The sequence below is a fragment of the Crotalus tigris genome, unplaced genomic scaffold, assembly GCF_016545835.1.
Source record: "Crotalus tigris isolate CLP2741 ecotype Arizona unplaced genomic scaffold, ASM1654583v1 scf7180000024339.11422700, whole genome shotgun sequence".
NCBI lineage: Eukaryota > Metazoa > Chordata > Lepidosauria > Squamata > Viperidae > Crotalus > Crotalus tigris.
Window position 1 is genome coordinate 1478213 of NW_024100509.1, and position 14818 is coordinate 1493030.

The 14818-nt window shown below is 38.6% G+C and overlaps 2 protein-coding genes across 6 annotated transcripts in view; both read right to left on the reverse strand.

Moving 5' to 3' along the window:
• Positions 1-9984, reverse strand: part of XRN2 (5'-3' exoribonuclease 2) — a 99117-nt gene extending 89133 nt beyond the window's left edge. The window contains exon 1 of the mRNA XM_039325971.1: positions 9818-9984. Within this exon, the coding sequence (XP_039181905.1) occupies positions 9818-9892 (75 nt within the window). The 5' untranslated portion in view covers positions 9893-9984. The remainder of the gene's footprint in view (positions 1-9817) is intronic.
• A 553-nt stretch (positions 9985-10537) lies between these two features.
• Positions 10538-14818, reverse strand: part of KIZ (kizuna centrosomal protein) — a 66583-nt gene continuing 62302 nt past the window's right edge. For all 5 annotated transcript variants that reach the window (XM_039325973.1, XM_039325972.1, XM_039325976.1 and 2 more), the window contains one exon: positions 10538-13079. In XM_039325973.1, coding sequence (XP_039181907.1) covers positions 12976-13079 — 104 coding nt within the window. In that variant the 3' untranslated portion in view covers positions 10538-12975. The remainder of the gene's footprint in view (positions 13080-14818) is intronic.

Below are 14818 nucleotides of genomic sequence, written 5' to 3' on the forward strand. Positions count from 1 at the left end.
TGGGACACAGTTTCTGCGATATTTGAGTGTAAAGAAGAATAAGACTTAAATTTTGAGGCTTTAAAACAGTGGTTCTCAACCTGTGGGTCGGGACCCCATTTGGGGTCAAACGACCATTTCATGGGGGTCGCCAAACCATGCTGTCCGCCATTTTTTTCCCTTTTCCCTAGCTGTCCTACTCCCTCTTATTGGTGGCCACACCCACTTGGGGGTCACCACAACATGGGGAACTGTATTATGGGGTCACGGCATTAGAAAGGTTGAGAACCACTGCTTTAAAAGGATGTTTGCTAAATGAAGAAGAAAAGCAACATTTTAGGAACAGCCATGAGGAGGTGAAATTCCTGAGGAGGGGGTCCAGACTGCAAGTCTCCAGAGAAGAAACAAGCAGATGGGACCAAGTTGCATCAAAAGAGAGATTTTGCAAGCAGAGGGCTCAGCAAGAAAAGAATTGCTACATTTATGGAGCAAACACACAGCTGAAAAGGAACTGTTTGCAGAGGAACAATTTGCAGCAAAGGACATTTGTGCAAGCAAAAAGGACTGATTTGCAAAAGAAACATTTTGGTATTGCAAAAGTTTGCTATAGCAACAACAGAAACAAGTGGCTAATAGATAGTGGGGCAAGTCAAACAATTGTTAATGACTCTGAATTATTTTGCAGGTTTTGTTCCAGTAGTACAAGAAGCTGTGGCTTTGGCAAATGGCCAGAAAACAAAAGTCATCGGAACAGGTGATGTAAAAATTCCATATTTGGAATCAAAGTTTACCAATGTGCTTTGTGTATCTGAGATGGAACATAATTTGTTAAGTGTGTCTAATTTAGACAAACAAGGTTTTGAGATCATTTTTGTAAATGGGAAGTGTCTCATCAAAAGAAAATGGGAATATTTGTGCAGAAGGCATAAAGGAAGATAACCTATATGTACTACAGGGACAAAAGGTTCAATGTTCCCATATATTTAAGAATGTTGCAGAGCATGATTCGTGCGTTCATCTTCTACATAGAAGACCTGGCCATGCAAGCTTTAAAATTTTGCAGCAAATGCAAGAGTTTGCAGAAGGGCTAAATCTGAAGGGATGCAAAACATATTTGGACTGTGCAGTATACAAAGCATCGAAGTCAAAGGCATTCCCAGTTAGTAAATATAACACAAGACAAACAAAAAGAGCTCTAGTGCTGGTCCATGCAGATCTGGTGGGACCTATACAAGCCAGTTTGGGAGGAGCAAAATATGCACTGGTAATTGTTGATGATTATAGCAGTATTCGTTTTGCTACTTGCTTAAAGGTAAGACAGAGGTGCTACAACAATTCAAACAGTGGGTACGTTTTGTAGAGAGAAGGTACAGACAACAAGTGTGTCAGTTGCAAACTGACAGAGGTACTGAATTTATGTCAACTAAATTCCAACAATGGTTGGGGCAGTTGGGGATAAGACACAGTACAAATCCTTACACAGAAGCCGAGAACGGTGTAGCTGAAAAAAGGAATAGTGTTTTGCAAACAATGAAAGATTCATTGTTAGAGGATTCTGGTATGAGTAGGTCATATTGGGGAGAAGCCATATTGACTGCCAATTATATAGTTAACAGGCTGTGGAGTTCCTCCATTAATAATACTCCATATGCCATTCTATATGGAAGAAAGCCATCACTGGCACATTTGAGAATTTTTGGAAGTACTGCATGTGTACATATTCCAAAAGCAATCAGAAGAAAGGGACAGCAAAAGGCAAGAAAGCTCAGGTTTGTGGGCTATGAGCCAGGATCAAAAGGATATCGCTTTAGCGATGGAGGTAAAAGAATTGTAATTTCAAGGTCTGCTAATTCTGCAGAACAAAATTGGGACAGAATTAATGCAAATACTGGGTATCTCACTTAATGACGGTGATCTATTTAACGACAATAACTCATCTAATGATGGAAAAATGATTATTGAAAATGTCAATGTTCAGGGAGGAGAGGCTGAACAAGACATGAAACCAGAAAGACTTGAGACACAGGAGCAGTTAATACCACGTAGGTCAGAGCGATGTAACAAAGGAATTCTGCCTGACAGGTATTCTGCCAGAAAGGTAAAGGTTTGCAATGTGTGATATGAGCCAAGAAGTTATAAAGAAGTGTTGGCATTACCAAAAGCTGAACAAGAAAGATGGAAGGAGGCCATGGATAAAGAGATGAAATCCATGGGAGACCATGAAGTATTCAAATCAGTGACTTTGCCACAGGGAACCAAAGCTGTGGGTTGTAAGTGGGTATATAAGAAAAAGGTATTGCCAAATAATGATGTACAATATAAGGCCAGGTTAGTGGCACAAGGTTTTTCACAATTAAAGAATGTGCACTACGATGAAGTATTTGCGCCAAGTGTGAAAAGTGAAAGTATAAGATTAGCACTGGTGTCGGCAGCGGCATATAAGCATAAAATCTGGCACTTTGATATCACAACTACATTCCTCAATGCTGAGTTAGAGGAAAAAAATTATATGATCCAAGCACCAGGGTATGAAATTGCAAAGCCTAACATGGTGTATAAATTAAACAAGGCTAATTATGGGCTGAAGCAGTCAGTCAGAAACTGGAATATCTGTTTAGATACTGCTTTAAAGGGTCTTGGATTTAAAAGTTGCAAAGCTGATAATTGTATATATACTGGACAGTTACAAGGAGGGAATTGTCTACTGTTATCATTTGGGGATGATCTTTGCTTCATCGCAAAGGATGCATCACAAGTCAAGGAATTTGCTGATAAATTAGGAAATAAATATGAATTAAAGAATTTGGGAGAAATAAAAAAATATTTCTGTGTAGAGATACGGAAAAATGAAAAAGGTAGTTATATTCTCAGTCAAAGGAGAAAAATTGAGCAGTTATTGGAAAAATATAATATGAAAGATTGCAATACTGCTCCTACACCCATGAGTATGGATTTTTATAATAGTTTAAGTGTAGACAAAGGTGAAACCTGTGATCAAGAGATATATCACTCAGCAATAGGGAGTTATATCTATCACAGTGGTCCAGACCAGACATAGCTTGCGCAGTAAGCATGTTGAATCGTTTTACTGCTGCACCTACAAAGTTACATTGGATGGGTGTAAAAAGGGTTCTCAGATATTTAAAGGGAACTATAAATTTGGGTCTTTAAATACAGATTACTGAGGAATTGAAATTAAAGTGTTATGTCGATAGTGACTATGCAAATGACATAAACACAAGGAAATCAAATTCTGGGATTATAATATTGTTTGGAGGGCCTCTGATTGGATGGAAGTCCAGAAAACAAACAACTGTTGCTATTGCAATAGCGGAAATAGAGTTTATTGCTTTATCTGAATTGTGTTCTGAAGTAACATGGTATGTACAATTGTTGCAAGATTTAAATATTAATGTAAAAGAATCTGTAAAGGTATTTGAAGACAGTGCTGCCTGTATAAAAATGGCAACTGGTGACAGAGTGAAGAACAGAAGTAAACATGTAGACATTAAGTATTGTAATGTCAAGGAAGCTGTAAAAGGAAAATTGATTAGTTTACATCATTGTTCTTCTGAGGATAATTTGGCAGACATGATGACTAAACCATTGGATGGTGTTCACTATGGAGATTGTATTAAGTCAATAGGTCTGATGTCTCTTCCTGTCATAAAGGGAGGAGTGTTGGAATAATCATGAGCAGGAAGAGTCATGTGGTAACTCAGTCAGCCAATGTAAAGAAAGTGCTACTGAGTATTAAGGTATTGAGTTAGGAGCTGAATTTTCAGTCTCAGGTTTGTCTCTGTATCTCTCTGTAAGAAGTCTTCATTAAGCTATGTTGCTGTAAAGAAGAATGTATGGTATTGTAAATATTTTGATATGAATATAAAAAGGTTATTTGAATCAGCTAAATACAGTCAACTGTGAGAGCTTCTGATTTATTTTTCACCAACAGAGAAATTAAAATTCTCTAACAGTAGCATTGTCTGACTAGCAGTGCACTGTAAAGTATAAACCAAATTTGTTCAAACAAAAATAGTTTCGGTTGGTAGAAATACAGATGGACAAGTTCATTTATACTTAGGCAGTGATATTTTCAGGGAGATGGTAGCCTTGCCTAGTCGCAGAACCCAATTATTAGCATGCTAATAACTGATAATTCTGACTGTTTGCTCTTTATTCTCATTTAAAAAATGCATGTGTAGTTGGGCACTGACAATAACTCTTATATAGAGTATCCTTTGAAAATTCTGAATGTCTACTCTGACTGAACAGACTAACTCTAACTACCAAGAGGAATAAATTGCAAATCATTTGGAATTGGGATGCAGAAACTCATTAGCGTGATTAGAAAAGGGAGAACATTAAGATATTTGTATAAAGAAATAAGCTCATTTTAGATAAATACTGAACTATTTAATTTCTAAACTTCATATGCAATATTGAACTTCAAACTTTATGAAGAGTTTGCTGTTGTGAACTCCAGTGTGCAACCCACTACCCAGTATTCATGAACTAGGCATGGGGAAAGGATTTTTTTTTTAACCTTAGTTGTGGTATCCATATAGTGCCCAAGGATAACATGGAAGTCATGACACCTCACAAACTTTTTTAAATAGATAACATTTTGCAGTACAGTACATGAGGATTCAGATAGCAACAGATGGGTTTGAATCCATTTAGGGGTTCTTACAACATTATACAAGATTGTATGGTATTACTAGTACTGCATCTGGATTTGAAGATTTAAACACTTTCAAAGTAATCAGATATTCCCTGCAATCAATTTCTAGCTTATTAGTCAGCTCAGTTTCTCTTAAAATCAAGAACTCCATAACCATGTAGTCCAGATACCCTCCTAACATATGGCCTTTTCACTACAGTCATATTTTTGGAGGCATTTCAATTTCATTATGTATTCTTTGCTCTTTTTATAATACTATAAATACTAATAATATTTGATGTCTCATTACCTGAATATGTTATTAGTTACACTGAATTCTACTTGTAAGTTGTATGTGTATGTTCATCAGCAGTCAAATGACAAATCCAGTCTGTACATCTGTCTGTGTGACAAACCAATGTAATAATATAAGAAATATTCTGTTTGCTTAAAAGGGTATGATATTATGAATTTTGATGGAATTAAGGCCATGATGCATTTTCCCCCATTTACAATTACTCAATATTTTTATTCTTTTTAATCCCAGTTATATATTGTGGAGTTGAACATAACTTGAAATCAGGTGAATAAAGTGACCTGTAAGTCCTAAAAACTAGATCAAGCAAGTGAAAGATAGTTAGCTACACCAATTCCTACTCATATCTTTGTACAAGACTGATTTTCCTTAATAAGATTAAGCTATTTACCCTCAACTTTGCATGATTTTTAAAGTAACATACTGGCACAAATATCAAGCAATGATTTTAAAAATATATGACATCATCATACAAATGATACACTTTCTTGATGGGGGCGGAATTTTTTCTGCCATGCTGAATCTTCTATCTTGTCTGTGGGATTTTCATGTATTATTCACAAATCAAGTTCATTATTATATTTTCATATACAATAGCAGCATGTGACTGTGAAATCTTATAAGTCAAGACATAAAGTGACTACAGGTCTCAGTCATTCACGTGTATTACCACTGTTCTTACATTAAAATCTCTACAGTATTTTACTCCAATTTGCAAAGCAGTTTATACAAAATGAGTTTCTGATATTAATTTAATATACCATAGCCTTTCCTTCTCTACCTTGTAAAAATTTAAATTATTGAAACTGTGAACTCATAGAATGGGAACTCACATCCCATTCTATGACTAAAATTTATAGCACAGGAAGTTAAACATGACTTGGATTAATGACTCATATGATAAGAATAATGAAAGGATACAATCTACTCAGAGTAGACTACAAAGAAGGAAAGGTTGCACTGTACATTAAAAGTATGCATGTACAGAAATCCAAGCAAGTAATCTTGGTAATTCTATATAAAGCAGGCATGTCAAACTCGCGACGTCACAACGTATCGGGCCGGTTTTGCCATTGCTGGCAATGGGGTGGGCGTGGCTTCCACATGATGCGTCCGGCTCGCGGGCCGGCAGTTTGACACCCCTGATATAAGTTTGACACCCCTGATATAAAGTATCTGGGTTAAAATGAATAAAGAACTGCAAACTACTGTATTAAAGCTCAAAAAACCAATCAGAAGGTATTGGTTCCATGGCCTTTATTGACTATAAACTAATGTTCAGGGCACAGGAAATATCAAAGGAATATACCTGTAAATACATTTTAATAGATGAGACAAGAGACATTGTGGGATGAATATAAAATTGGAATACTGCAATTAAATAATACATATATTTAAAAGGAGCAAAAACAATACACTGGATGAAGGATGTTATTATATTTTAAAAAAATCTACTTCACATAGAACCCCCACTTAGTGGCACTGTTATGAGCACTTATATTGAAATAAATTGAAGAAGAAATAAAAGCAGCAACTTTGTACCATTGACTATTCATTTGTTCTGACAATATCGGTTCCAGAAGCAAACTGCAGATAATCAAAAGGGGTTGATATCATAGCGATGTAATCCTTAATTACTCCAATATTTTTGGGAAACAACGCTAGTTCTTCCAGAGTAATACTTGTCTGGCTGACATCTTCTCATTCATTGAATGGTGGAATATATGACAGGTTCAACTATCCTTCAATTAAGCATAACCAATAGGGAACAGTTGGTCAATGAAGTGGAAGAAACAGAAATACCAAGGGAAACTGACTACCTGTGGAGTTCTTGATTTTAAGGGAAACTGAGCTGACTTATAAGCTAGAGCAGTGATGGCGAACCTTTTAGAGGCCAAGTGCCCAAACCACAACCCAAAACCCACTTATTTATCGCAAAGTGCCAGGGCACTGTGGTGCCCTCAGGGGGAGGGCATGGGAGTGTGGCCCACTGGGTGGGCGTGGCTGGGGTGGGCATGGCCACCTCGATGCTGCTCATGGGGGGACACCTGTGGGGGCCGGGCAGGGTTGGGGGAGATCCGTGAGGTCTCTGGTGGGTGGGGCGGTGGGCAGGAGGCTCACATAGATGGGGGGAGGTATGCAATCCTAGCTGGGACTGGGGGGCCATGGCGCTGATGGGGATCCGGCTTTCCCTGCTTGGGGTGGCCTTTGGCTTGCTGGATATGGGAATGCTCTACCATCTCTACTTGAGCTCGCTAACTGGCCGCTTTGCGGCAGCAGCAGCCTAATGGACCTGCGCAAGCTGCTGGCAGTGGCAGCACACATGCCCACAGAGAGGGCTTCGAGTGCCCCCTCTGGCACACATGCCATAGGTTCGCCACCACTGAGCTAGAGATTGATAGCAGGGAATATCTGATTACTTTGAAAGTGTTTAAATCTTCAAATCCAGTTTTTTTGTGTTCTTAAATTATTATTTTTATGATACTCTGGAAAAAATGCTAGATGAAGAAACTACAGATTAATCAATAGCCTGGGAAGATCATAGTTATTCACTTTCGTAGCACACATGCTAAAAGTGGAACAGAAAAGATGAGAGGACTGCAAAACACATTGTAATGTAAATCAATCTGCAAGCACTTTGAAAACAATGTTGTACCAGAAATAATTACAGGTAGTCCTTAACAACTGGAACCAGAATTGACACTACTAAGTGACAGTCACAAAAAAATGATTGCCTGTGATGGTGGCACTTAGTGATAACAGTTCTGGCAGTCCCAGTTGTCATTAAGCAAGGACCCTGTGTGACCATGACTTCTGACTTCCTGCCAGTTTCCTCAGTGACTATGCTTGTGAGAAGCCAACAGAGAAGATAACAAATTGTGATTACATGATTATGGGTTGCTGAGACAGCCAAAACTCCAAATTCCTGTTGTAAGTTCCCCTTGTTCAGTGCCATCACAAGTTTGGATGGTCACTAAACAAATGGACATAAGTTGAGGACTACCTGTATAAATGTGTTAAAACAAAGTCCATATTCATTGTAAGGAGGAAGGTATTCAGTATCAAAAGATTCATGCCTGGACTCTGTATTCCCAAATCTTTTATTATCTATATAAGGAGATGAAGGGAATGTTTATCAGATTTACAGAGGATATAATGATGATCAGGATAGCTAACTCTTTGTAAGAGGAAAAGAAAATTCAAAATTATAATATCTTCGATATATAGCCTAAAAATACCACATAAAGTTATGTGTTTAAGAAACCAGTTAGATAGATACAGAATGGGAACATCTGGTTTCAGTAATTCTAACTGAAATAAAAATCCATTCAATGTTTCCAAATTGAATGAATGAATAAAAAATCACCAACATAAAGAAGGTAGATGCATGTTTAGATTGTATCAACATTAACATACTTTCTAAATCATGGGTATGTCTAGTTTAATGAAAAGAGGTCACATGATAGCAGTGTTCCAATACCTCAGGGGCTGCCACAAAGAAGAGGGAGTCAAGCTATTCTCCAAAGCACCTGAAGACAAAACAAGAAGCAAGGGATGGAAACTAATCAAAGAGAGAAGCAACATCTGTAACTAAGGAGAAATTTCCTGACAACTAAAACAATAAATCAATGGAACAACTTGCCTCCAGAAGTTGTGAATGCTCCAACACTGGAAGTATGTAAGAAGAGATTGGACAATCATTTGTCTGAAATGGTATACGGTTTCCTGCCTGAGCAGGGGGTTGGACTAGATGACCTCCAAGTCTATCCTATCCTATTCCAATGGTCCTACTAAATTGCCCCTGCATACTGAATATAATTCTTGGATTCACACTTTAAGGATTCTAAGAAATTAGGATAGATACAAAGACAGGTAAGAATGATCAGACTATGAAATAAATCTATCTGAAAAGATTGAAGGAACTCTATTAAGCCTTGAAAAAATCACTATTGAGAAAAACATAAGAGCACTCTTCAAGTACAAAACAAACATACCTGTCCCATATTGTCACAGCTTACAGAACATAGAAAAATAGCTTTAAGTCAGCAGAAGATTTCAGTTACAAACTAAGAAAAACATTATATTCTCCACTGCTAGTCTGATCTTATTGGATTAACATTGGAGAGAAGAGGGCTTGATGACATAAATGATTCCTTCCAATTCTTATTTTATTACTGGGCTAACCAAATTGTTGTGCCAGACTTTTACGAAAGCAAGAACAAAGAATAGAATGTTTCATAACAGATTTAACTTGGAAAGTTTACAGTGCAACACCTTAAGCAGCAACATTTTATTAATAGGATTGACAGTTATGAAGCAAGTGTGTAGAAGGTAATTATTCATATATGTGCAAAAATTAAGTGGTACATATGCCTATTCAGGTATCCATTTTATTTAGAGCATTGGCTTTACCAAACTGAACCGGATTCAATAAAACTAGCAATCTACCTAAACAATTATTTTCTATGAATCATATTTTATCAAAATGTGCTACAAGCCCGATTTTAATCTCCTAGCTTATCAACATGCACATATTACAATCGGCCGAAAGCGCTATATTTAAGTTGGAAAAGCCTGTTTTGTTTGGCTTCTGAAAACCAAATCATGCTGTCCATCTCTGCTGTATAAAATCAGAACCACCATTGCGAAGCCTAACAATCCGTTCCACGAGAAAGTAGAAGCAGTGATTCTCCCCAGACGTAATAACATCTCGCGAGAGAAATAACAAGTCGGGAGAGATCCGTCAGCTCTTCCGTCTTTTTTTTTTTTTTTTTCCGGGCCCAAAGCAACGCGGGCTCCAAAAGCCGCGGCAACGCAGCGCCAGCGGCCGTCCCGCCAAGCGCCCTTTTTTTCTCGCTCACCTTTTCCTCAGTGCAGGACACGATGATGGAGGGATATTTGCGGCTCAGCCACCGGAAAAACGCCGGGACCCCCATTAGTCGCCCCGGACCCTTGGGTGCGCAGACCTTTCCTCGACAAAACCGGCGACGAAAGATGTCCGGGTCACCAGGTCACCCCTAGTACGATGGGTAAAAAAAGACGGAACTGCGCAGCGCGTAGGGGAACGTAGCCAATGACGTAATTTCTCCAACTCCCCTGCTTGGCCGAAGTGACTGGAAAAGCGGTTTCGGTTTCGAGTGGCTGCTGGAGGAGCTGGGTTGTCTCGTGGCGGGTGAAGGCGGGGAGCTGCGTTGGGTACTCATTGAGAGCTAGTAAATTTAGTGAGAATAATATTGGTTGGAGGACATTTTGGGGAAATCGCCAGCATATCCGTCGTTTTATTTTTGCTCTATTTTGCTTTTTCAAAAACTGTTTTTTCTAATTTTTACCAACTGGCGTTCCCTCCATACATCCGAATTTGGCATATTTGAACTCCGTATTTGAAGCTGTAGCCCACTAGATTGTACCCTTCGTCAATCCGACGGCCCGCAAGTGAAGTGACTTTCTTTACCCATCTATTGGAATTTTTGGTATGGAGGTTCCACACATCTGGCATGGAACCAGATTGTAGAAGGCTGCTGTATTGTGTGTTCATTGATGGAATCCGATTCAGTGATAAAACACTTTTTTTTTTGCAACACTTTTTTTTTTTTTTTTGCATACTCAAGATCTGTATCGGAATCTCCCTTGACTGGAGTTTTTGTAGAAAGAGCTTTGCTAGAATGATGTTGATGGACAAGAGACCTACTAACGAATTAACATGGTGTCCTTCCTTTCCATTATTTGTTTGTAATGGGCAGGGAGACATTGGGCACACCGTGGGAACAGTCCATTTGATTACACAGTTAATCAAATTCATTTAATTTAAGGGGAAAATACTATCCATTTATTTAGTCCATCACGGAGTGCATTGTAGGGCAGAGAAATCTCAGTTACCTGATTTGCACATCTTATTTCATGTTATATATACAATAAATTAACTGGCATGTTGCATATATGTTGTGATTAGTTAGGGTAGTCAGATATGGGCTGCCAAACTCCAGGTAATCACTAGATGAAGGAGTTTTCCTATTTCTCTACTATCAGAGAGAGAATGAAACAATAGATCTTGTAAATCAAAAGGCTATTGACCATCCTTATGTTTAAATTACTTCTCTCCCTTGATCTTTATAAACACTGTAAATTTTAGCTGAGGAGGGGAAGATGAATGCTTTCTCCCACCAGAATTCATTCAGCTCAGAGTGAACACCCAAGCCTATGAAATAAACCAGGGATTACTAGGAAATGGAAAATTCATCTTTAATCTGATCAAATATTAGTAACATCTGATTATCAAGCCTAATCTATGGCAGTGATACAGGCAAAAATTAAATGTTTTCTTCTACCAGTGTCTAGGTAATCTTAAACTTTCAACTGTAATGGAGCCTATAAATTATCACATGACCAACCCAATTTTATGGCTTTTTGGGTGGCAGTCATTAAGTGAACACTGCAGTCATTAAACAAATCCATTGTTTGCTATGAGACATTTTTATCCAAAACCTGGAAGTAAATGCTGGCTTTGGGCAACAAGGTAAATTGTGGGATGCTGCAAAATGGCCTTAAATGTGGGCTGTTGCTAATGAAATGTCATGTGACCATTTGGGGCCAGCCATCAGAACTTTGGAACTGGGTCATAAGTACCTTTGTAATAAGTTTGAATGGTCACTAAGCAATATAAATCAAGGGAATTTGTATCTACTTTATTCCATCCAGTGGAGGCATTGTGAGGGCCCAAAGTCTAGAGGTTCTTGTTTGGGGAATGGTCTAATACAGCGGTTCTCAACCTATGGGTCGCGACCCCATTTGGGGTTGATTGACCATTTCTCGGGGGTCGCCAAACAAGGCGATCCGCCATTTTTCCCCCTCGGGGGGCGGCGCCACGCATGCGCGCTGTGCATGGGGGTGGTGCCGCGCATGCGTGGCACGTTTGTGTGACGGGGGTCGCCGTCACACAAACGTTGAGAAGCACTGGTCTAATAGAATCCTTAGTAGTTCAGTGTGACATGTTTGTAAAACACTTTGAAGACAAAAATAAGATTGCAAACTGTTCTGTGACTCAATCACCAATCTTGCATGAGACAAATACTTAATACCATAGCTTACAATGAATTGCTGGATCAGAACAAATCTTTTTTGACTGTCAAGATCCTGTTTATTTCAGTGTGCAAGGATTATTTAATTTCCAAATATAAACAAAAGATGAGAACAGTTTCTTCCAGGTTTTCAGCAGTACACTTTATTGGGAGTATAAAAAGACAACAAATATAATATCTTGTGTTGTCCAAGCTAAACTAAGGGTAAGAAGACACGTTTACAAACTTGATTTCTGAAATAATATGCTTTACTTATATAGTTAAAAAAATATAGAGCTAAGCCAGAAATGCCATTATTCATACAATTGCTCTTTTTGTGAAATTTCCTCATCACTCTTTTAATCATGCTTTTAATTTTTTTAACTACTATTTCCATAACTAAAAGCTTCCCTCCTGATGCAAGCAGTAGTAAACAATTAAAACTACAAATATGAACAACATCCCAACCCTATCAGTTGTTTTTATTTAATGTAAAATTCATAATGGCATTAATAAACATCGTGGTTGCTTTGACCTGAACTGGATCCATTAGTTTGAAGGCCATTCAAGTATATGAATACACTTTTTTCAACAAAGCAACTGGATCAAGGAACAGGTATAGGAGGGAATATATAAATTAAACGCCTACAGTTTTCCAACTCCAAAATTACTCTCCCTTTCTCTTCTTTGTACTTCAGATTTCAAGCAAATCCAGGTGTAAATCTTAGGTTGTTGGGATTTTGGTGCTCTTTGAGTTTGGTTTTCAGAAGACTTATAATCATTCACAAAAATATTGGGTAAAAGTAGGAGAAAGGATGATTTGGTGTGGCTAAAATGGTAAGGTATATCAGGATATCCATTCCATCAGGGTATCCATTCCAGATTGACCTTTCCTGAAACCACTTTCCTCCTTAAAAATTGCTACTGGCTTTTTATCATTTGTAAGTGAGTATCAAACTAGGTCTTCAGTCATAGAAATCACTGAATCCATCTTCTTGTGAACAGTGTTCCTGGGGGCGTAGGGCTGCTTCAATATCAGAATTGCTGTCATCAGAATCACCCCAAAAAGCTGGATTGGGAAACACATGGAAGAAATAACAAGGCATAACAATTTTAAAATAACCCATGATATATGGGAATATTAAGCCTTCAATGAATGTCAACTAGATATTCAATACTACATGACCCCCATTTAACTGAAATCATAGCTGTAAAATTTTGGTCTATGGATTGGACCTGGTCCATCTGATTCATCATCCCTATCTAAGGATTTGTGAAATTGTCACTTTCATTAAACATTTTTTTCTAGTCCCTTATCTTTGTTTTTTTGAAGAAAAAGACAAAAGGGAAAAAGTTTCTTGAGTGAATACAGGTGAAAAAATTGAGTGGGACTAGGCAATTGTCAGCATCATTTGTAAAGAGATTTTAAAAAGGCAGAAATACAAGAGAGCCTCAGACTTAGACATAGTAATCCTGAAGAAGCAGAAACTGCCAAAAAAAAAAAAAAAATAGTTTCCCATTTTGGGCAATGACAATTTCTCAGGAATTACCCACTGTTGTCACTATTAGCATTTGGTATACAAAAAAATGGTATCCATATTATGATTGACATAATAAAACAGGTTATTCTGCTTAGGATAGAGCAGGGCTTTTCAACCTTTTCACCCATTGTACCACTTTTAGGATATGGCAATATCTGAGTACCACCAGTCGCCTAGCAAGTTGTCAAAAACTTGACCAAAAAAAAAAAAAAAAGGAAAAAAAGTGATAGTAGGTAGTCCTCGACTTACAACAGTTCGCTTAGTGACTGTTCGAAGTTACAATGGCACTGAAAAAGTGCCCCCCAAGGCACAGCTGAGCAAGACGCCTGCCTGCCCACCCAGACAGCGCTCTTTCTCCTGTCTGAGATTTTTATTGTTGTAAGCATTTCTGTTGAGGATTGACAGCGGGGGTGTGGTGGGGGTGTTTGGTTTTTATTCCCCCCGTCTGCTGGGTGGTTGCAGCAGATTTTGGTCACTTCATATGACTTTGGGACTCATAAATGACTCATAAATATGAATCAGTTGCCAAGCATCTGAATGTAAATCACAAGACCCTGGAAATGCTGCAACATTCCAGCTAATCGGCTCTTCTTATGGCCTTAGCAGAAGCACCAGGATCAGCGCTGAGCTCCAGCTCTGACACCCTGCAGCTCCAGCCCTGACACCCTGCAGCTCCAGCCATCTCTCGCTCAGGCTTGTGCAGTGCTGCCACCTGTTCAACTCATTCTCCTCCCCCGCTACCACTTTTCTAGGATGGTCGAGTACCACCTGCCAGGTGCCAATGTACCACAGGTGGTACCCGTACCACTGGTTGAAAAGCCCTGGGATAGAGGAAGACAATCTGTGGGCCGAGGGCCACTTGCAGTCCTCTGGTGCTGGTTTTGTACCGTCAGAATTTCCATAATTGTTGAAAACTGAAGATGCCATTTATCACCATGTTGATATATGAAACAAAACTATAGTATAAGCTCTCAAAATAACCATAGTTAAAAACGAGGCAATCTCTTTTCCAAACCCTATCCTTGGTCTTGGGATAAGGCCCTAATACAGGGGTCTTCTAATTTGGCCCTTTTATGACTTGTGGACTTCAACTCCCAAAATTCCTCAGCCAGGCATGCTGGCTGAGGAATTCTGGAAGTTGAAGTCCACAGGTCATAAAAGGGCCAAGTTTGAAGACCCCTGCCCTAATGTTTTGCTATCCTCAAAAATGTGGCTTTTGGATACAGAAAGGTTATTCACCCACGATTCAAGTTCAGAAGAAAATGTG